Source organism: Antechinus flavipes, chromosome 2 (genome assembly GCF_016432865.1).
Source record: "Antechinus flavipes isolate AdamAnt ecotype Samford, QLD, Australia chromosome 2, AdamAnt_v2, whole genome shotgun sequence".
NCBI lineage: Eukaryota > Metazoa > Chordata > Mammalia > Dasyuromorphia > Dasyuridae > Antechinus > Antechinus flavipes.
This window is the reverse complement of record NC_067399.1, coordinates 335,113,449-335,138,390: the sequence shown is the minus strand read 5'-3', so window position 1 is coordinate 335,138,390 and position 24,942 is coordinate 335,113,449. Positions and strand designations below refer to the sequence as shown.

The following is a 24,942-nucleotide window of genomic DNA, read 5'->3' as shown; positions in this document are numbered from 1 at the left end:
ATCTCTATAGTGATGATTTGAAGTAGGTTTTAGAGGCAAGCCCATCAATAAAAAAATGTTCTGAGCTATACAGACCGAAAGGTACTAGGAGTTAAAATCTGGAATAGAAGAAACTGCTTTGGTAAACAGGGGCTTGTACCAATTACTTTTGAAAGCAACAATGTAGTATTTTCTATTATTCCATCGAGAAAATATTTTAGAAGAATAACTGTATTTACAATTATTTATTACTGCATTTATAACTGTATTTACAGTTATTTATGACAAATGAATATGCTCATAAAGAATTCTTTAGTTTTCAGTACTGAGGACAAGGCCATGATTTCAGGTCATGTCATGAAGACATGATAAATTGGCATTGCCTTTTAAAGTTCTAACTCAAGAACATTCTAACTTGTTATATAGATGTTAGCACTGAAAACCAATTCTATAATTCTTAGTAAAAGAAATAGGAGAGCTTAGGAAGGTATAGTGGATAGTGCTGAGGAAGAAAAATTTCCTGTGTGACTCAAATCATTTAACCTCTTCTTGTTTTTAGTTTTCTTTTAGCAAAATGAGGGTGCTGGACTAGAGGACCTCTACAGTCTCTTCCATTCTAAATCTGTGATCCTATGTCTCAAAATAGGACCATAAAACTAGTTTCAGATTTTGAATTATTTCTTTTTGGGCAGCTATTTGGATACAGTGTCAAATCTGGAGTTAGGAAGAAATCTATCTGAGTTTAAATCCAACTACAGATATGTAATAGCTGTGTGACCCTGGGCAAGTCATTTAACCTAGCTTGCCTGAGTTTCCTCATCTGTAAATTAAACCGAAGAAAGAAATATCAAACCCCTCCAATATCTTTGCTAAGAAAACCTCAAATAGGGTCACAAAGACACAAACAAACAACAACAATTATTTCTTTTTTCTTTTCTTTCTTTCTTTTTTTCTTTTTGGCTGAAGCAATTGGGGTTAATTGACTTGCCCAGGGTCACACACAGGAAGTGTTAAGTGTCTGAAACCAGATTTGAACTCAGGTCCTCCTGACTTTAGGGCTACCTACCTGTCCCAACAATTATTTCTTTTCAAGAACAAAGAGGACAACAGCACAACACTTGATGTAATCTTTTGGAGACATCATTTGAAATATCTTAATCAAGTTTTATCTTGTAAAAAAGTTGGGAAAAAAATGACAAGTTTTCAACCTATGGCCAGTCTGTCCTACTTTTAAGAGCCAGAAAAATAGTAAAAAAAAAAAAAAAAAAAGAATGCCTGATGTAATTAGTTATTCATTCTAAATTAAATGGCTACGAGTAGCAAGGCTATGTCTATTAATATACTCTCAGATTATTTCATGTAAAGGATCAAGTTAGTTGTAATGCAGCAGACAAATACATTAAGAAGAAACAGTCACCTGAAAGATAATATTCAAACTTGAGAAGAACTAGATTTTGTAATGCGTATTTAACTTTGTATTAAGCCATTTGGTAAATTATTTATAACCATCATTTTACAGTCAAGTAAAAAAAACACTTGCTCAAATCTATTTATAAAAGAATCAAGGAAGCAATTCTCACATGTTAATAAATGACCCACACTGGATCACAGGTTTCTTTTTTTTTTAAATTAATTCTTTTGGATGTTAGGTAACTTGCCCAGCTTCACATAGCTAGTTAGTGTCAAGTGTCTGAGGCCAGGTCCTCCTCACTGCAGGGCTGATGCTCTATCCTGTGCCATCTAGCTGCCCTTGGATTGTCGGTTTAGGCACTTGAAAAGTAATTTGCTCCAATTTTTTTTCTTTATTTATAGTTGATCAAAGGTCCACAAAATCTTGTGTTAGTTGCTTAGGTAGTAAGTTACAGGGCTTTGATCTGAAGTCGGGTTACCTTGAAGGCAAACCCATTATGCTTTTTATTGTGCTATAATACCTGTTCCAATAATGTATGTGCAAAGTAAAAACAGGCATTTATATAGTTTAGTAGCACTCAAGTAAAATTAATATTACTCATGAATGCCGTGCTTTCTGCCAAAATTTGATATATAAAGATCTGATATCTCACCTCTGTCATTAAGTAGTTTGGAAATCTGAGCATACTGTTCCTGGTGTATTAACCATTTGACCCATAAGAAAAAGCCACAAACATTTTTGTGAAAGTGAAATCTGGTAAAGATTTAATACAGTGATGAACAGTAATGCTCACCTGTGACTAGCCATACTTTTTGCCATACCAAAGCTATGTACAGGGCTAAGGAAAATAGGATGACAGAAAATCATTAGATTTTTTTTTTTAAATATCTTATCTCTCCAGAAAGGAGAAGGGATGAAATTATTGGAAAACATACTGGTTTCAGGAATTCAGAGATCTGGGTTCATTTGTCAGCTCTGATAATTGCTACCTGTTTAACGTTAGATAAAGCATAACCTTGTCTGGTCTCAGTTTTGTTTTCTTTAAAAGGATTAGATCACTTGCAAGTTTCCTTTTAGTTCTAAATCTAGAAATTCGACAACAGTGATCTCAGACTCTATGTGAGTGTGAGGGAATGTGAGCACACTCGTGAATACATTTGTGAAGATAGTCAGGATCATGATAGACCAAAAAGGTTTTTCAAGCTACATGTGCGACTGCCTTAAAGAAATGTATAATCAATGTTTTTTTTAATGGTCCAAACAAGTTTCCAGCCACTTTTGTCACAAGTGATTAATAAACACACAAAAATATGTCTAAAGATCCAAAGAAGATTTGTTAGAAGGGGGAAAAGGGTTCATTAGATTCAAAGTCTTTCAAAATGATTTTGTCCCTAAATTCTCTTACCCATTATTAAAAAAAAAAAAAAATCAAGTCTATATTTTACAGAATGCAGTTCTGCATATTAACAGAGAAAACTGTACCCCAGAAAATGAAGTGATTTGTACATATATAAGCATATGTGGTTAAGTTTTCTCTGATATATGAACATTCTAACATTATGCTAAAAGTTATAAAGAAATAAATAATTTGAAACAATTAAAATGAACTACATTCTAGAAAGTTAATTTTCAGTTTTCCCACCTGCTGTTCAGCAAGTCTCTTCTGGATTTCTTGATCATCACAGATGTCATAAACAACAGGTTTAGAAAGCTCAGACTCAATTCGAGCCAACCAGCTTCGAAGGTTGCTCATGTTTTTGTCTAATTGCTGTATAAAAGCAAAGGTCTCCTTCAGTTTCTTCACCCTAAATGTATTTACAGGGGAAAAAAAGAGAGGCGACATAAAAAAGCCCCAACATTAGAGATGGAGGGAACACGCAGCCAAGGCTTTGGAAATTAAAAGAAATTAGTCTTAGGATTAGCTGAGCCAGACAGTGCTGCTTGAATTAATGAAAAACTGGATATCAAATAGTCTCTCCAATAGTTGCAATAACAATCCACTGGACAAGAGGATTTGATAAAGGAAAGAATTTAGATGTTAAATTTCTAATAGATCACTTGATTTCCTAATGGACTAAATGAATTAGTACAGTCAGACAAATTACTGAGAGATCCTATGATTCACAGAGAGGGGCCAGCTAGGCTAGATAATGTTGTCTAAGGTAGTCATAGCAACTGTATAAAAGAGACAAGATGCCATTTTACTCAATTTCTTTCCCCCTTCCCCCCAACCTTTTCTACCCTGGATTTCTGCTGACTTCTTCTCACCTCCAAATGTTGATCAGTTTATAAGCATGATTAAGCCATCACTGATGACACTGGTTTTCTTTACCAGTATGTCTGTGATCAAAATACTATAAGTGACCTGGGGAATAAGGTGCTTACTTGGCAGGATTTGGCTCTTTCATTCTTTTTTTTTGAGTTTAAGAATTAACCTTTAAATAGCAAAGCACTGGGCACTACAGTTTGACTTTGATCGTACCAGGTATACTCTACCTGCCGAAGCATCCTGAGCAATCCTATTATCATACATCTATATTAGTCAGAAAAGCAAAGAGCATTCATAAGAGCATAGTGTGGATTTCTATGCTGCCTATTTCCTGTTACACTGGGCATAACTCAGCTGATGGAAGTCTAAAGAAACATGTAGGATTTCAGTATATTCAATGAGAACACCAGTCCATCTTAATTTGTTTTCCATAGAAATTAATAACTGATGAAAGGAAAAATAATTTATCTCCCAGTCAATGGATTCCAAATTATCTTCAATAAAATGGTTTCATGAAACTCCCTACTATACTGTGCCTGTCTAGGTGGAAAAGGAAAGGACCATACTAGAGACCTGGGAATTTCAGTCACCAAATCCCCTTATTTCACAATTTGTGTGGCATGGCACTGCATGGTTATATTGCTGTGATAAACAAAAGACAAAATAATGACACCGGGCTTAATACATACACACACACACACACACACACACACACACACACACACACACACACACACGTATTCTTCGAGGAGGGGAAAAAAAGCATTCACTGAGACTTCCAGAACTTCCTGCAAGGAGAAACAAAACCCATTACGCCAAATGAATGACATCTAATCTCTTTTGTAGTTTTAAAGGAATTTCAAAGCACAGAATTAAGAATACCAGAACTGAATGGATAGAAAACTGAGAGATTTGGATCTATCATAAACTAACTTTTTAACATCAGGCAAAACTGCTTTACTTCTCTGGGCCTCAGTTTGCTCCTCAGGAAAACGAGGGAGTTGGATTTTTCTCTCTTGGATCTCTTCCAGCTCTTAAGATTGGGGACTGCTAGATGGCACAATGGAGAGAATGCTGCATCTGAGTTCAAATATAGCTTTGGGACACTCAATAGTTGTGTAGGGCAAGTCATTTAACTTCCATTTGCCTCAGTTTTCTCATTTATAGGGATGATAACAGCATCTACCTCCCAGTTTTGTGGAGAAGAAATGAAATATTAATTGTAAAGTATTTATTTAGTACAGTGCCTAGCATATAGTAAGTTCTATAAAACTATTAGTTTTTTTTCTTTTTCATCTTTATGATTCCAGGGGGCAAAGCCAAAGTGTTGAGTAGTAGAAGTATAGCAAGTTTCCTCCAGAATCAGTCCTACCCTCCCCAAAACAACCATTTTCATTCGTCCAAACATATCTAGAAAGTACATGAGACTAAATGCTGATGGAAAAATCCAAGATTAAAAATCACAGTAAGAAACTTTTCCACCCCAGATCTGCCTAGAGAAACATAAAAGTTTGTGAATGCTGGGGATAGCATCTAGCCAGAAGTGTGCTTTGGAAAAACATTCCAGCTTAGGGAGAAGCTGTGCACCTAGATAAGAGATCTCAAACTCAGAAGGGGGGCATCCTGACCTTCTGCAGGGTAAAAGAAACAGCTTTGTCCATCACTGTGAAGTTCAAAATCAAGGAGCCAGGGTAGACTGAGGAGGGAAATTATACATGGGGTGCACTGCAGGACCTACGAGTGTACCAAATTCAAAATCAATTAAGTTCAGAAGCTATGGGGCTTGGATCCTAGGAGCAGAAAGAAGTCTCAGATATAGGTCTGAGCTCAGTCTGAAGACTGCATAGGAATAATCAAGGCAGGAATCTCAGACCAATAGGAAGCCCATAGCTTCATCCCTCTGAATCAGCTGATTTCCCAACTAACTCAGAAACTCAGGATAGGAATTCAGTCTAGAAACAGTTTACTGTTGCTCAGACTCAAACTCAGGTAAGGAATTTTCATAGCTTAGTCTGGGGGCATGATGGTAGATAATGATTAGACTTTGCCCTGGGAATATTGAAAGTTTGCAAATCTCCAACCTGAGTTATCCCTTTGAGCCCTTTCCCCAAGAAAAGGACAAGAGACTAGTCCTGACATTCCCTCCATAAGTACACAGGGTTAAACCTAATATAAATCACAAAGTCAGGAAGTAGGTTGGAAAAATGAGCAAACAAATTAAGAATCCAAATTATTACAATGAAGACATGAACTTGGAAGAGAACTCTAAAAAAGTTTCTACAAGTAAAACTTCAAAGAAAAACATAGCTTGGACACAAATTCAACTAGAATTCCTGAAAGAGATGAAACAAGAATTAATGAGTTAAAAATTGATTTAAACGAAATTAGAGTATTAGAGGAAAAAATGGAAGAGAAATGAGAGCGATGAAAAAAAGAATTGGAAAGGGAATCAACAGTTTGGTAGAGGAAGTATAAAACTTTGTCCAAGCAACAAATTCCCTTCAACTAGAATGGTCCAAATAGAAGTCAAAGACTCAATGAGTAATAAAAAATGTTAAAACAAAATCAAAAGACTGAAAAAAAAAAAAAAGAAAAGAAAATATAAGGTATCTCATAGCAAAAACTACTGACTATGAAGGCAGATTAAAGAGAGAAACTTAGATGACCTGAAAATCATGGCCAAAAAAAAGAACTTTGTCTTTTATTATTTCTTGAAATATGACTATTACTCAGATCTCTTAGAAGGAGGGCAAAATGGAAATAGAAAAAAATCTTCCAGTCATCTCTTCAAAGAAACTCCAAAACAAAAACTTTCAGGAACATCATTGCCAAAATTCAGAGCTTCCATGTCAAAGGAAAAAGTACTTCAAGCAATCAGAAAGAATTTAGAGTACAAAGGAGCCACAGTCAGATTTAGCCAGATACATGACTAGATATCACCACTATGAAGAAGCAAGACTGGAATCCATAGACACGTTGTTTTTCTGGAGTTAATAGATATATTGAAAGGTAAACAAGAACAATCAGTCATAAGGTCCTAAACAAGCTCAAAATGTAATAGATAGAATGTAAACATATTCTAATATGGGGAAATGATACATATGCCTCTTCTGTACTTTATCATCATTTAGATTCATAGAGGGTATTTAATTAGACAGAAAACCCTTATTGATCTTAAAAAAAAAAAGATTAATAATATGATGGGGGGGAAGAGAAAGAAAAATACAATTATTTTATGTACCAGAAATATGCAAGTAGAAGTCTATACAAAGAAGAAGAACATGAAGAGAAAATAGCTGACAAATCTCACTCTCATGAACTAGTCAAAGGAGAAATACATGCAGAATATATACAGAAATACATTTCACTCAACAGGAAAATAGGAGGAAAAAGAAAAAGACAAAGCAAGTCTTGAAGGGTAGGTTATGGGGGAGGGGGAATTAGTCCTAAAAAATCTCTAACCAAGAATGTACAAAAATATTTACAATTCTTTTTTGACCTGCAAAAATGAGAATCTGAGAGGATGTTCATCAGTTGGGGAATGGCTGAACAAGTTACGGCACATAAAGTAAATGGAATACTATTATGCTGTATGATATGATGAAGGGGATGGTTTCAGAGAAAACTAGGAAGACTTAACACGAACTGATGCAGAATGAAGTAAAGAGAACTAGGAGAATAATGATAATATGATAAAGACAAACAACTAAGAAAGACTTAGGATTCTAATCAATGTAATGAACAAACATAACTCCAAGGACTAATAACTATCTACCACCTGATAGAGAAGCGAAATCCTCTGAGTGTAGAATCAGTTTCTGTGTGTCTGTCTTTCTGTCTCTTTTACACACACACACACACACACTCTCACTCTCTCTCTTTCTCTCTCCTCTCTTACATTTTTTCTCTTTTAGACATAAATTTTGCAGAAATATATTTTGCTTAATCATAAATGTTTGTGACAGAGGTTTTCTTTTTTATTTAATCTTCAACTGCTGGGAATGGGATGGGAGAGAGAAAGTGCATGTTTGTTCATTGAAAATATAATTTAGTTTAAAAAGAGTCTATGTTCCCTAAATAGTCCTTTTAATGTCAGTTTCCTGTCTCATACTATGGAGAGGTAATTAGTTTCAAAATCACACTGCAATTTTTGAAAATTAAAAGTGCTCTACAGAGAATTCTAAATCTAGCTCTGGAAAGAAATCTGGACCTAAAGGTGAGCCCAGCTCATCCCAAATACTTTGCTTTTACTGGCTTTATTGTAAATAAAGCTCCAGATGCTTGGTCTGAACAGCATTATGGAACATATAGTCTTCAGATAAAACAACACACAGCAGCTACTATACTGGAAGGAGGAGGGGTTAGTAAAGAATTAACAGTTTGAGTACAGAAAGGAAAGAAAAGGCAAAGTCCACTCCCCACCCCTCAGACTCTACACAGCTGCAACCTCTCTGGCTTCCTTTAGCTATTTAACCCAATGTTCATTCACAAGAACTTGAGAGCTTTTATCATTATAATGAAGGATAGAATGAAAAATTGAAAAGAGGAAGAAAACAAAGGTGACAAAGGAACCCATGTGTCCAAAGAAGCAAGCCACACATGCTGTGTAGAAAGGCAAGTTCAGCTATAAGAACTCAGGGTTCAGAAGGGGTTGACCTGAGAACCCCAGGTGGCCAGGTATGCTGTATGCACCCTAGTGGGAGACATAAGGTTGTGAGAGCAATTTGTTTGACCCTGGAGCACTACAAGGAGGCGGGCAGAAAGCCAGTAGCATTTTAGGGTTTTTGTTTCAGGAAGGAGGGTGAGCAAAAAAGCTCAGATTACAATTTACAAAGACAGTGATTCAGCTTACTTTCTGCCTTTGTGTCCTGGCTCTACTCATAACTTTTGATAAAAAGAAGAGCACTCAGCATAGTTGACATAACAGAGCTCAGTCATTCTTAATGTCAGTCATATTGAGATCAAAAGGTCAGCATCTTAAATGGTCATCTTAAAAAAGGAAGAGCGCTATAGAATCCTATAGACAATGTTGATGACAACATCAGGTTTATCGAAAAAGGAAAAAGAAAGTTGACATGCAAGAATACTAGATTTGGATGGAAAATATGTGGACTCCAATCCAACTGCTACTGGATTAAATGACCTTAAATCACAGAATTTGAGGGTTGGTGAGAATATCAGCAGCTGTTTAGTCAAACTTGTATCCAAAATTAGGCTGAAAAGTGATCATTCATCCTCCAGTAAATCAATTAATCTAACTGGACCTCAGTTTCCTCATTTATAAAATGGTTATTTTGGTTTAGTTGATCTGCAAAGTCCCTCACATTTCTAAACTCTCTGATCTTATAAATCCCACAATCAGATCTTGTTGGATTAAACTGCTTACATCTTATCAATTACTTCAGAAAGCAAATGTCCCACCTTTACATAAAGATAACAGAATATGAGTTAGGAAGGATTTCAGAGGTAATTGAGTCTAGTTGTTCACTCCTGACTAAGAATCCCTTTATAACACTCAAGGAGTCATCCAGCCTCAAGGGAAGTGAGAAAACCTTCTCTTTCATGAGATACTCTATTCCACTTTTGAACTATTAACTTTTAACAAATGACATATCAAAAATTAACAATAGTTTTCTTCAAAATGTTATGATTAGCTTCAAGAACCATCAAAAGTATTACTTTAAGCTTTTATTTACTTTGTAACAATGTTCTACCCAAACTTTTAAATCCGATTACTGTATTTTTACATAGGTCAACATATCTTTTGCCAACAAACTTCAGTAGATATTTCCTTAATCTTGCCCTTGAAAAATAAAATAAAACAAAGTCCTAGTAACAATGAAACTTCTTCAGAAATTAAAATGATGTTGCCAAAATGAAAATCCATAAGGAGATATGTTGGGCTTTCAACTTCTTGTTTAATCAGTGGCCAGTAAATATTTTAAAAATAAAAAATAAAAATGTTTTATCTGCATTCATTTGTAGTTTTATAATTTACAGGAGAACTAAAACTTGGGTATGCAAAAGATAACTCAAATAAACACAAAATAAACAACTTATTTTCTATCACATATGGAATAAAGTAGGTGAGCTGATACAAACTCCATGAGCATTTTGTCAAAGTAATCAAACCTCAAAGCGAACAAAATGTAAAGAAAGCTCATTCAGAGTTAGCCACAGAAAATAAGGCTCATTTGCTGAAAGATAGAGCCAAAGGCACACCAATAGTGCCATATGTAGAAAATAAGTTAGGTCTGTTGAACAAAGCCTTTTTTTTTTGCCTTTAATTTTAATCAGCTGAAATACCAGAATACCCCTTTCTCCCTCTTTCCTTCTTGAAAATATCAACATCTTTCTCAAAGACAAAAATCTTGTAAATCATGACTGTTATCTCTTTAATCAATCAACAAGTATTTATTAAGCATTTACTATATATAAGATATCTTACTGTGCAGTACTAAACAGTACTTAATTTTAATTTTAAATTGAAATTTAATTTTAATTTAAAAAATTGAAATTTAAAATGTGCTTTAAAAATATTTAAAATCTATGTAAATGTACATCTAATAAATCTACTATTTAGTCTTTTTTTCTGCAAGGTAAAGACTTTAAACCTATATCATAAAATCTTCAGACAACAAATTAGTCATAAAATTGCTGAGAATTGACAATATTATTGATAAGATCCCAAATTTAAGACTATCAGTTCAATGTTTATTTTCGGTTGAAATAACTAAATCTTAATACTGTAGGAAGCTACTAGTTGCCAAAAAAGAACCCAACTAATTTTGTATCGTTGTTACTTCTTAAGAAAGAACTGAGCTCTTATATTGAGACATGGGTTTATCCTGGAAGCTTGACGCCCACCCCTGTTTTGTGACACTGGCATCACTATTATGGGAAGTTAAAGGCCTCACAATAGTGTTTCTGCAGTAGCATAAGGTCTTCCATTCAGCTTCATCTATTCTCACCACTTGTCAAAGGCAGACCCCGACGCCACACGCCATCTACACACGCGCACAGGCACAGTCATTGCAGTGCCCATCCCCCTCCGCTCCTCCCCACCCCCACAAATGCCGAACCGCTGCTCTCCTGAACGGCTAATTCCTGTTCCCCGTCCCCCAACATGCCATGGTCATCCCGAGATGGAGCTGATGACTGAAATAGCACTTACTATTTATGAGGAAAAAAATCATTCCGCAGGTCATAATGGAAAGCTCCTTGTTAATGCCTGTATATCCATCCACCTCACTTAGGGAAGAGGAAACCCCTCCTCCCCCAGTGTCCTATTTATCCACTGCTCTCAGCATCTTCCATAGAAGCAAAAATCTCTGCGGTCCTCCTGAATGCTCCTCAGTAAGGAACTGATGGACCCATGCAAGCACAGGGTGACAGTCACAGGGAGAGAAGGAAATCTTGTTCTCCATTTAACTGTAATTTTTAATCTCAGTTTTCTCCCCTTCTAATACACAAGAATCTCAAGCTATTTCTCTCTCACCCAGCCTTTGTTCTGGTGCTAGAGATTGCCAAGCTGAGGACGCAGTGTTATCTCTAGGGTGGCAGCAAATGGGTTATTTATGAGGTACTATGAATCGAGCCAAGCTGCAAAGAAAATGAAATTCAGATTTGGGGTATGTGAAGGAAGACATTCTCATGGCAAAAATGACTGATCAAATAAAAAATGCCAAAATCACTTAATTTAAAATTCAAATTTCAAAATTAAAAAATATTATCTACTAACTAGTTTGAAAAAAAAAGAAAAGAAAAAGCAGTAATTGATTATACCTTACTCTCACATTTCCCTTCAAGAGGAATTATGGGATAGTTCTTACATAGGCTTTGATGTTATTCTATATCATAACAGCATAAAAGGATTATAGGATTTATATCTAAAAGGGAAGGATTCAAATCCTGGCTCTGCCTCTTGTTATCTTTGTTGGATTTCAGTTTTCTCATCTATCAAATGAAGGGATTACCTTTGATGATCTTTAAGATTATAGATTTTAGAGCTAGATTGGGATCTTAGAGGTGAGAGTCCAATCAGTTTATGGAGAATGGAATCGAAGCACAGAGAGGCTAAATAGCTTACCCCAGCTCACAGGGGTAAGTTGTTATTGTTCATCCTTTTTGAAGGCGACCAATGATGTCAAGGGGTGATTTCTTAACTCTCTTGCTTTCATGGCCACTAAAGATCAAACTGTACCCATCCACCCATTCTGCCAGGGAAAGTCTTTATATGCTTGGGATAGACATCCCCCCAACCCCTCAACAGGTTTGAAGGTCATCAGTTATCCTCAACCTGGTTTCAACCATCTGCCAAGATGATTTCCAGAGGTATGGCTGCTATACACACTATAGCTCTGGGGTCAAGAACCTGTTTTCTGCTAAGGGCCATTTGGATATTGATAACATCATTCACGGGCCATACAAAATTTTCAACTTAAACAAGTAGAGGGACATTGTTGTCCCTCTTGACAGGGCCAGAGTATATGATTTCATAGGCCTTGTATGGCCCATGAGCCAGACATTCCTCCCCCTTGCTATAGCTTCTTGGAGCCACAGGTCAGAGGTAGGTGAAGGTGGATAACAAAGGTAGATGAGCAGGTCTGAAAAAGGCTCAGGAAGTCCTTATACCCAGAGTTACTGGTCTTCTTTGAACACTCCATATACTCTTTACATGGGTAAATAAGCAAGTGACAGAATCAGGATTTGAAACTCAGGCCCTCTGACTCAAAAATACAATGTACTTTCCCCATTACACTCCCCCCCATATTTTCCTCACTATACTTGCTTCTCACTAGCAGCTGGAAGAATTCTTTCCATTTACCATTCTGCTTATCAACAGAACCTAAGAAGAAATTCTTATCCCATCTAAAGGAAGAAATTCTAAAAATATGTGTGGAGTAATTCATGATGCAAAGGAACCAGTTCAAATCCTGGCTCTGTCTCTTGTACATGAGTCTTGGTCAATATAAGCCTTGACAAAAAATATCTGAATCAAACATCTTTTGTAAGGTTGCTTAAGCACAGAGAGAAGTCATATTCCCAAGGCACCAGTTTTTTTTTGTTTTTTTGGAGAGAAGTTAAAAATTAAAAAGATTCCAAAACTTTGACACTATTATACTATTAGACCAAAGAGAAATAAGGGAAGAGATGATAGCATGAATGACTTGTTCAAACATAGAAAACTCGGAGCTAGGCATACAAATCACACCATATATTTGTTTTAAGATTGATTCACTGAAAAGGTTAAATTTTTTTTTAAACATAAACCTCCTTTTTCTGGGTTTTGAAAAGTTTTAATTTAGGTATGTAGTTACCAAAATATTATTTTTTAAAAATTGATGTGTAGTTTATAGAATGAGCATATTGAAGGGGAAAAGCATTGTATCTGAAAAAAGGATGTGCCTAAAACATGTTGGAAATGTTAGAAAGGCAGTGTGATATAGTGGATAGGGAAGCAGCTTGTGAGTCAGAAGGACCTGGATTCAAGCTGTACTCCCAACACAGATTGATTGTGTAATTTTGAGTCATCTAATGGAGCTGTCTCATTTTGCAGATGAGAAAATGCTCAAGGTCACTGGTTAAGTGACTTGCCCAAGGTCATACAACCAGCAAGTGTTAAGTGTCTGAATCCAGATTTGAACTTAAGTCTTCAGAGTCAGTGCTTTATCCACTGTGCCATCTAGTTGTCCTTAAGTAAGGGACAGAAGCAGGACTTGAATCTAGGTCATCTGCCTTCAGAACTCACATCTTTACCAATGGTTTCCCTTCTTGGGAATTATAAGCTCAATGAAATCACATGACCATCAAAACCAACCAAGCAAACAAAAAACAAAAACCAAATAAAAAGAAGGAAAAAAAAAAACAAGCTTCTCACAAAATGTGATGAATTGTCAGTCTATAGAGCTGGGAAACCCCCCCTCCCCAACTCATCCACCCAATTAAACAAGTCTCCCTGATAATTTAGTTGTATCTTTCTCCTATATATCCCTTGAATCAATTTTCTAAAGGCATAACTTCTAAAAAGGTGGGAGCAAGGAAAAAAGAACTGACCTTATTTAGTATTTATAATCAAATAAACTTATTAGTAAATCTAATAACTGACTGATCATTGATTTTGAAAAATGCTGTTTTAAAGATTAACTGAAATTTATCTCCACAGTGCTATAGGTTTAACTCACACGTGCATCTTTGTGAAAATGCATTTGTTAGGCATATACATGTAATCCTGAGAGAGTTGCTGAAAGACTTCAGAAATGTGAATTCTAGGCCAAACCCCAGACTTTGATAATCTCATATTATTATTAACCTCAATACTAGTATTATTAAATTAATCTTTGTTGTTCAGTAGTTTTCAGTCACACCCAACTCTTTGTGACTCCATTCTTGGCAGAGATACTGTAATAGTTTGCCATTTCTTTTTCCAACTCTTTTTACAAATGAGCAAACTGAGGCAAATGGGGTTTAAGTGACTTTCCAGAGTCACATGATTAGAAAATTTCTGTGGCTGGATTTGAATGCAGGAATTAAGTCTTCATAACGCTAGGTTGGGTACTCTTATCAATTGGGTCACCTAGATGCCCTATTGTATAAATTATGTTAACTAATGATTAATAATACTGTATTAACCTAAGACATATTTAGTTTAATAAGACCAGTATATTTAAAAAATAAAGCCCAAAAATGGAGGTTGGGAGTTTACAAAGAAGGAATAGTCTAATCTGGGTTTGAGCTTAACTTCTTCCTTCAGATTCTGTTCCTTCCTAGCCTTAAATTCTCTTCCCAATACACTATGCTATCTCTCATGCATGATAATAATGAATGGGTAAAATATGAGTAATTGAAATCTATAAATAAACTCATTCTCTTATTTTTAGCAAGAAACTATTTGCAGAATAAGTCATACAAACATATATATTCGCCTCCATTTTCTATCCATTAATGAGTTATAAAGGCAAACAGCTAGAGAAAAGTGTTCCTAGAATTATAGATTTACAGCCATAAGGGACCACATAAGTCATCTAGTCCAATTCTCACATTTTCCAGATGAGGAAATAGGGAAGGTATGACTAAATTAAAAATGTAGAGGCAGCATTTGAACACAAGACTTGTGACTCTCAGGAAAGGACTTGTTTCACAGCATCACAAAGTCTCCTTATGCAAATAATCTGGTTAGTCAATATCTAAACTGAGTCTTAAATAAGAACTGATCATAATATATAGGGTTTGAATCTGTAACTGACAGATCTATACTTTACTTCCTAAAAAACTTGGGTCCTTTAAACTTCAACAAACATATATATGTATATAAGTTCCTCTTTTTCCATGATTGAAACACTTTTAGTATCAGATACCCAGGAGGCATGCTGCTTGATGAGGATATTGTAAATTATTCTTAGACCCCCCAAAAAAATTTCTCAATGAACACAATCTGAAGGGAAATGCAAATTAGATATGTGGAACACTTCACAGATTCACAGGAAAGTCTGTGGGTCAGGACTTTGAAACCATTTACTATAACCCATTCCTGAACAAGAATTCCTACTACAATGTATCCTATCAATATTGAATGACTCCAGCAAGGGGAACTCCACAACCTCCTGAGGCAGTCCATTTTATTTTTGGAAATGAAATTATTAGCTCCCCCTCCCCCCTCCCGCTTAATCAAGCCTAAAACCATTGTTCTTAGTTCTGCCCAATGGGGTCAAAGTCTAGAATTCCAACCATTTGAGGGTCTTCAAATATTTGAAGGCAAAAATCACTTTTTGTCCAACTGTCTCTTTTGTTAGGTTTAACACTTCTAGTTCCTCCAACCAATCCTCTTATCAATATCATGGTTCTAAGAACCCTCATGCTTGAGTTGTCGTCTTCCAGGTATTCTTACAATATGTCAATGTACTTTTAAAAATGTGTTATGCCCAAAGGAAAAACAAAACCAAACACAGGAGAAATATTCCCCTCCCTAGACCTGAACACTCTTTTTCTCTATTGCAGCCCCAAATTTGATTTACTTTCTAATACAATCTTGAGCTTCTGGTCTATATTGAAGTGGTTTTTTCTTTTGGAACTGCTATTTAGTCATAGTTCTTTCATCTTGTACTTGTGAAACTGATTTTTTTTCAATCCAAGTTAATAAAGCTTTACAATTATCCTCATTTCACTGATCGTTCTTATCTATGTATCACTAGCACAAAGTGCCTAGCACAAAGTAGGTGCTCAATAAATGATTATTGACTAACTAATCATTTATTAGATTCAGATGAATGTTATTGTTTGTCAAGATCTTTTTGAATTCTGTTATCTAACAAATATTTGTAGCAATCATATCACTAGGGTATTTTAAAGACCAAATAAGATAATATATGACTTTGGTAAATAATGTCAGTTATTATTATCATCATCATCATTATCATTATTGACATAGCCCCTGATTTACCAGACTATAAACTCCATGGGGAAAAAAAAGCAATTGATTATTTTAGTCTGGCATGAGCTAAAAAAACTATTTTAATTCTTTGTAATCACTGCTTCCTTTTTGAAAAATTTATTAACCATTCCTTTAATACTATACTCTAGAATTTTGCCAAGAATTTAATTGGGCAATTTACTGCCTTGTAATTTGCAAACTTTGTTCTCCTGCCTTTTTTGGAAAATCTGGTTACCAGTGTTAGTGTATAGAGTACCAGATCTGGAGTCAGGAAGAACATTCCCTCCCCAAATATTGACTAGGAAAGTCACTTAATTCTGTTTTTGTCCGTTTCCTCACCTACAAAATGAACCAGAGAAGGAAATGGAAACTACTCCAGTATCTTTACTAGGAAAACCCCTATCAGAGTCACAACGAGTTGGACATAATGAAAGGGAACAAAACACAACATTCCTGTGTTATCCTTCCTGTTCTCCAACATCTTTTAGAGATCACTGAGAGCGGTTTAGTAATCACAACTGCCAGTTCTTTCTGAACTCTCCAAGACAGACTAAATGCCCTCTTACTATGATCCTTCTCCTGTTAGTTAACAATTCACTATTAGCTATTTTTGTTCTGTTGATTGTAGTCCATCACTTCATTATCATCATCATCACCATAGACACTGCTGCCACCACCACATTTACATAGCCCTTTAAAAGTGTGCCAAGACTTTAACATGTTACCTCATTTGATCCATCTTATAGATCAGGAAACTGAAGCACATAAAAATTATATGACTTGTGCAAAAGTAATCAGTATAAGTGTCTGAAGCAGAACAGATTTTCCTATCAATCTAAGCCATGTGCCACTTAACTGCCATTTCAAAAACTGCTAAAAGCCTCCAAATACAATTAAACTGAGGGACTTGCTACATTTTTTAAATTTCCTACAAACATGCAACAAAAACTCATTTATATATTTCTTTAAAGTTTAGTTAGAAGGATAGGGGAATTTAAAAACAGGAGGTGATTCATATTTTTTACATGAAAAATTCTAAGAAAAAAAAAAGTTTTCAAAACCAGAAACAGTTTTAGCCATTTTCTTACCTTGATCCAATGACATCAAATAGATGTTGCCATCGATCATTAATTTTGCTGAGCTTATCATCTATTTCAGCAACTCTCGTCTTATTGCTTGCTTTGATCAACTGATCACCCATTTGCTTCAAATGAAGTTTATTTTCACTAAATAGGTTAATTTCTTCCATACAGTCCTGACAAAAACATCAAAAGCACCTTGTATTAATATTGCAAAGTTACTTACTCTCCTCTAAATATTATAATAAAAGTGAAATAAAAGCTCCTTTCACTTGATAGAAAATTGTAATCTCAATAATTTCATTTTTTCTACATAAAATTACATTCAAAAAGTTTTATTGATAAACTATACACATAGCTAATATTTAGACAAAATGACAATGCACACTATTGTGTTTTTTAATTAATTAGGCTTCAAAGAATTTGAAATTAAAGGAGCTATGAAACTTTGCTATTTTTATAATCAAATCTGGGATTAGAAAACTTAAGTATGAAATTTGGATAGAATATCTTTGAGGAAAGTTTTCCTGTCAGAAATAATCAATACTGGATAGGATTCATTTTCTTTCTTTCTTTTTTTTCATTCATATAAATATATATATGTATATATACACACACACACACACACACACACACACACACTTTTATTTTAAAATAACTTTTTATTGATAGAACTCATGCCAGGGTAATTTTTTTATAGCATTATCCCTTGCACTCACTTCTGTTCCGATTTTCCCCCTCCCTCCCTCTACCCCCTCCCCCAGATGGCAAGCAGTTCTTTACATGTTGAATAGGTTACAGTATATCTTAGATACAATATATGTGTGCAGAACCAAACAGTTTTCTTGTTGCACAGGGAGAATTGGATTCAGAAGGTATAAATAACACGGGAAGAAAAATAAACATGCAAACAGTTTATATTCATTTCCCAGTGTTCTTTCTTTGGGTGTAGCTGCTTCTGTCCATCCTTGATCAATTGAAACTGAATTAGCTCTCTTTATCAAAGAGATCCACTTCCATCAGAATACAGATAGGATTCATTTTCACCTGCTTTATCATGGAAAAGACTAAAGATCAAGTCAGTCTTCCTGATATGCTGCTAAAACCTCCTTTATAATCTGCCTCTCCCTACTACAGGCATTCTTAACTTGATATCCATGGATAGGTTTTGGGAATAAGGAGATCTATGAATGTGCATAGGAAAAGTAATCTTTTCTTTTCTGGATCTTTAATTTTTACTAAACTAATTGAAATTCAACACTTCTTTCTATTATGATGCAGGTAACAACTAGCACTATCTATGATTTTGTCACCTATAGAAATCAAAGATATTTTCATATTACATTACGATTGTTGCATATCTCATAATATTTACACTCATTACTGTCAAAATTAGATATACCTTTTATTTTTAAATATATCATCTTGTTATTTGATTTGTAACAAAGCACATATATTACTTTTTAAATACAGTGTTAGCAATATTCCAATATAATTGGTTTCCATTATAATTCCATACATTAACTGTGTATGACTTTAAAATATTCTGAAAAGGAGTCCATAGACTTTAGACTGATGACACAAAATATTTAAGAATTTCTGGCTCACCCATTAATTCTTTCTTTCCTTTTGTCTTTTAATTTCTAGTAGCTAGAAAAGTGTTTTCCTCATAGAAGATAATTATTAAATGCTTACTGAATTGATTATTAAATACAACCAAGTCAAAATGTACATTTTAGCTACATCAGTTCAAAACTAATGTAAGATGTTATTGAAGACCTGACTGAGTAGCATTTAGCAGGAATCATTTCCAAGTTCAGGTAGCTTTTACTTCTAATTCTGATCTTCCATAACTGTTCAAAGGGCTCAAAGCTGTTTTATTAAAATGAACAATGCAATGAAAGAGCACTGAACTTGGAAGTTGCAGTTTGAATTTGGCTTTTGCTTCATATATTTGTAACTCTACATGTCACTTAACTTTTCTGGGCCTCAGCTTCTTCATCTATAAAAAGTGGGTTGTAACTTTTCTGGGCCTCAGCTTCTTCATCTATAAAAAGTGGGTTGTGGATTAAATGGCTTCTAGAAGTCCTTTTCAACTTTACATTTATGAAACTAAAATCCTAAGGGACTGTTTTATTTCATGGATTCCCTGGCTTCAAGACCATCTGTTTCCAATTCAGACAAAGCTGAACCGGCCCCATACTTATGGCCCCTCAAATCTCCTCCAACCCCCAAAAGGTAGATGATGGTAGTCTTTCCCAGTGAAATTATCTTCATCCAACCCAGCTGTCTCTCTAAAATTAAGGAAAATTTATTTTCCAGTTTTTGTTTAATCCACTGCCATCTAATTGAAAATTTATCTATAAATTATAGCTTTATTCTTAGAAAATAATATTTCTTGTTTCCAGCCTCCCAAATCAAAGAATTAAATGTTTTCTGATTTCTTTCATGTCTCACTTTCTGTAAGAAGTCTTTCCAGATTCCCTGTAACCTCCCAACCCCACCCCCATAATATTAAAACCCTCCCTCTGAAACTGTCCCACATTTACTCTGTGTATATCTTATTTGTAAAGTTATTTACATTTTCTTTCCCCCATTAGACATATTGGCCTTGGCATTATGCTTGGTACACAGTAGATACTTAATAAATGCTCGACTTTGTCCAGCCTTAGAAAGAGTTCTCCAAAAGCTAAAATCCTATTATTCAAACTTGCTTCCTAATTTACCTTCTGTAATCTTTCAATCATTTCTTCAATACTAATGTCTGCTGTCTGCAGAACTTTATTTTCCATCTGAACAAGCCATGCACATAAATCTTTATTCTTTTCATTGAACACAATCCAGGAATTGAGCCTCTCCTCGATCTCTTGTTTACGCAGTGAAACCTGAAGATGAAGATACATTGAGCATTAAGTTCCTCAAAAGGAAACCAGATAACCAACAATATTCAAATTGTGTTATGACCAAGAAAAGAAAGCTATCTATTTCTTTAAATGATAGTTAGGCTAATATTCACTCAATGGTTTGTAAAACTTCCAGAGGCTGAGGTAACTAACCATAAACATATGATCAACAAATACCATCAAAAAAATTATTCCTGTTGACCTAAAGCCCTGCATTTTCCTTTATTAAAACACCAGAGAAATAGGTTAATGCTCACTTTGAAAAATTTTGTGAAAGGAAATCCCTTGGAAATTGTTTGCAAAATAAAACTTAACAAAGCACTTAGCTCAGGAAACAACCTGTATATCATAAATACAGTGGGGAAGATGGGCAACTAAGCTGGGCAGTGGATAGAGTGTTGGCCTGGACTCAGGAGGAGCTGAATTCAAATCTAACATCACACATATAATAGCTGTATGACCCTGGGCTAGTCATTTATCCCTTCAAAATAAACAAATGAATGAATGAATGAATATGGTTCTAGTAGATGCTGAAAAACTAAATATTGTATATCAAACAGTGGCCAAATTCCCCTCCTATTTTTTTTCCTTTTACTCCTGAATCCTAAATAGGATTCCTCTTTAGGTCATAAAGCCCATGCACTTATTCTGGCAATGGCCAGAATTATTTGGTATTCTAAGATCCAACCCAGATTTGTTGTGCAAAGATATCAGAAAAGGATAGATCAAGTGAGAAATTCTTTGCTTATGTCATAAGAATATTATGTACTATATGTGTGGTCCTAATTTCAAATTCAATGAGACTAAAACTTTACTTCACCCCCTCTTCACCTGCCCTGCCCTTCTCCCTTACTATTTTGTTACTATTTGTTATTTAAAACCTTTTGAGCCCCCTTTCCTTAACATCCTATGTCTTTTATGTCTTTTTTACTTTCTTCCTTCCAGTGTTTTTAAAGTCTGGTGATTTTAAAGTCCTCAAGAAAGTATGTTAAAGTTTATTTCAAGGTATTATCTCAAAAAAAATTCTGATGTTTTATTAAAAATTCAATATAGAACAGCAAATATAATACATTCAACTTAGTAACCATTTGCATTTGATTTAATTTCAATACAAGGCATAACATTTTAGTGACTCCCTCTAATTTTGAAAGCTTGTCATCTGGAGAAGGGATTAGACAGACTTTTATTTGGCTCCAAAATTCAGAACTAAGAATTTAAAAGAGGCAAATCTAAGTTTGATGTATGGGAAAACTGCCTAACAATTTTTTTTTGGTTGTTCAGTGTCCAACTCTTCGTGACCTCATTTAGAGTTTTCTTGGTGGAAACACTGGAGTGCTTTGCCATTTCCTTCTGCAGTTCATTTTACAGGTAAGAAAATTGAGGCTAATGGAGTTGAGTTGTCCAAAAGTGAGTTGTCCAAGATCACATAGCTATTATGTATATGAGGCCAGATTTAAACTCAAGAAGACTTTGCCTGAAAGCCTGGCATTCTATTCACTGTGCCACCTAACTGGCTTTTAGGTACTATGGAATACACAAAAAACAAGACTGCTTGTAAACTCAGAAAAGAAACAGAGAGCAGAAAGTAGAGAGAAAGCAGAGAGTAGGCAGAAATTTAGTATTCAATTCAGTAAATATTTCTAAGTTCTAAGGAAGCTACAAAATAAGTATTAACTCATCCATTCACCAACCAAAAACATTTACCAAACTATTATGTGCCAAGGTGGAGATGTAAAGAAAGGGGAAAAAAAATACAGTTCCAGCACATGAAGAGAGATCTCTCTCTCTCTCTCTCTCTGTATATGTGTGTGTGTGTGTGTGTGTATTACATATACATACATATACATTTGTAGTTCTGTAAACTTACAGAATAGATGGAAGGTAGTGTCAGAGGTGAAGTAACTAGTAGTTGGGGAGAGGAAAGGACAGATGGTATTTGAGCTGAGACTTGTAGAAATCTGAAGAAAGTGAGGTGAGGAGGGGCCTACCAAACAGAACTTTTTACTTAATCCTACACAAAATAGGGAGTAATAAGAGTTTTTTCAGAAAGAAAAAAAGAGAGAGACAGAGAGAGGAAGAGAGAGAGAGAGAAAGAGAAAGAGAGACAGAGAAAGAGGCAGAGACAGAGGAGGGAAAGAGAGGTGACATGGTCAGAATTGAACTTTAAAGGAAAATCCCTTTTGACAGTTGAGAAGATTTAATTGTGGTGGAGAGACACCTGAAGAAGGAGAGATCATTTAGTAAGAATGTAATGCTACAGTAAAGGACGAGCTTAAACTAGAGTGGTAGATATAAGAGCAAGTGATTAGAAAGTAGCAAGGTTAAGACTTAGCAACAGATTTTTAAAAAGTAAGGAGTTGAGGAAGACATCAAGATTATTAACCTGGGTGGCCAGAAAGTCCTTGAGAGGGAAATTCAGAACAGGAAAGAGAATAGGAGGAAAAATAACAAGTTCTGGTTTAGACATGTTGAGTTTGAATTGATTGTGGCCATCCAATTCAAAACAAATAAAGTCAGTTGCAACAACTTCCTGGGAATGTTAGTCTGAACAGAAAAATTAAGGAGGACATGAATATTCACTTTCTAACAAGGATGATGCTATGCCATTAGAAGAGTAAAAATTCCATTTCTAAAAAGTGAAACAGTTAACCACTCTACAGCTTTCTGGAGGCAAGTCCAAATTTAAAGAACTCAAATAAACTTCAAAAAAATGACAAAATGACTTTGTATGACTCAGTTTTTGAGTTGGGCAGGTTAAACATACACACATATTCAACAAACATTTACTAAATTCCTTTAACTCTAGTGACCCCAAAACTCTAAAACTGTATCTGTTCTTAGAGGCTGGGAGGACAGAGGGGAGAAAATGTAAACAGAAAATAGGCATGGAGATCCATGGGGGATGATGGAATGTTTTGTTTTTGGTAAAGCAAATAGGTCTGTTTGACTGAAACCTTGGAGTGAGTGAAAGAGAATGATATGAGATCGGTCTAGAAAGATTTAAATAGTTGGAGTGAGATTATTAAAGGCTTTAAAGGTAATGTTAATTTTAAGTACTGGAAAGCAACGGTAATTTAAAATGATGACACACAAAACTCTATAAAGTACTACTCTGTTGTGTTATTAATGCAGATAAGCCTAGATGTAAACAAAATCATAAAAGGCCTGCTAGAAACTTCATCCCTGAAAAACATGGCTTTTATCCAGAATCTTGAGTGTGCAAATTTACCAATGACATTTTGGCTATAAATCTTTGGGGCTTTTGTTTTGTTTTGCTTTGGTTTTTTTGCACAGGATGAATCAGGGAACCATTCAGTGAACACATCTGTTCAATTATGGTGTATTGATTCCATTACTTTTACCATTAGCAGCATTAGGTCATCTAGTTTTTAGATTTACCATTCTCTACACAGAGCAACCATTTTAAAAATGATCTTTATAGATTTTTAAAAATATATTTTCTCTTTTAATACAATCAAAATTGAGTTCCAAAGAAATGTTTAAACCTCAAATCAGTCTCCATTATTGAGATTAGTTTTCAAAGCAAAACAAAGAAATGAAAACATTTTATGATTTTAGTCTTTGAAGGTCCTCCCAGGTTAAAATAAATTTCTTTCTTCCACTACAGAAAATCAGGCAAAAGAATTTTTACAGTTAATTTGCTTAATCCCCAGAACTCATGAGAGAACAGATTTTTATTACATTAGTATACTTACATCAGTCTGTAATTCTTAAACTAAAATCTTTAAGTATATTTGGTTTCTTTAATTCCTTCCATATCTGACTTAAATTCACACAGATACAACATGCTAATAACTTTACAAATCTCTAGTAAGAAAGGGTTAGGCACTCAAATTTATTAAAGATGGTTTTCAACATTTCTTCTTAAAAGATTTTTAATTTAAGTTTACACCGAAGGATCACAAATAAATTGAAAACTTTCCAATTGGCTTCATAGTCCTAAGTGAGTTAAACTCATTTTCTCCATTCTGGGGAATCGGCCTGAACTCTCCTGCAAAACTGTGCACTGAAGAAAAAGACCCCCTTCTTCCCTTTTTACACCCACCATAAATTTTCCACATTTTTCTTTTTTATCTTCTCAAGATAGAGCAATCAACTACCCGTGGCTTCCCACTGGTGCTTTTTCTCCAAGCGATTTTCTTTAGATCATTAAGAATGAGCAAAGCTACAGCCAGAAGCCTTCCAAACAAAGGGTCAACTTTACCAAACTGTGTAGCTCCCCACTTAAGAAACAACAGCCTGCTTATTCTTTTCCTGAAACAGCTTCCAGAGCCAAAGAAATCAAGCTTCTTTCGACTTGATCTGACTTTAGGAGACATTTCAACAACCCCCAGAACAGGCATGCCCCACAGTGAAGTGACTTACTCTTAAACAGAGCTCCTCCCATTGTCTGTGCAAATGGTCTATTTGCTCCTTCAAAACCATCACATCTTCCACCAGAATGTACCGGCTTACGTCTGCCTTCATGATATCAAGTTCCTTCAAGTTCTGAGCCCAATTTGCTAAGGAGTTCTCCAGTTCCTGCATTTAAACACAAGAGAAGAGGAAGGGAAGGGGAAGGAGGAGGAAAGGGGGAAAACCTTCAGCCCAAAGTACAGTGGTTTCCAAACCTGTAGGCTAATCCTTTGATTGGATTTGGGGGAGGGGAAAGGGGGAGGGAGCTTAAGGCTAAGGAATTCGGTCGTGGCTGGAGCCTCGGGTTTCCGGTTGCCCAGCCTTTTTTTATACCTTTTCTAAGGAAACTCTCCTTTCTCTGAGTGTTTAATCCTTTTGGAATAGAGGAGGGACAGTTTTATACTGTTTCTACTGGAATATAAAAATCCAAGTATCAGTTTAGTTTTATTACAGGG

The 24,942-nt window shown here is 35.1% G+C and overlaps 1 protein-coding gene across 1 annotated transcript in view; it reads right to left on the bottom strand.

The window, feature by feature from the left end:
* Positions 1–24,942, bottom strand: part of SYNE2 (spectrin repeat containing nuclear envelope protein 2) — a 389,516-nt gene that overhangs the window by 29,195 nt on the left and 335,379 nt on the right. Inside the window, exons 99-102 of the mRNA XM_051973670.1 lie at positions 24,458–24,613; positions 19,895–20,053; positions 17,178–17,344; positions 3,033–3,195 (exon numbers count right to left, since the gene is read on the bottom strand). Of these exons, the coding sequence (XP_051829630.1) occupies positions 3,033–3,195; positions 17,178–17,344; positions 19,895–20,053; positions 24,458–24,613 (645 nt within the window). The remainder of the gene's footprint in view (positions 1–3,032; positions 3,196–17,177; positions 17,345–19,894; positions 20,054–24,457; positions 24,614–24,942) is intronic.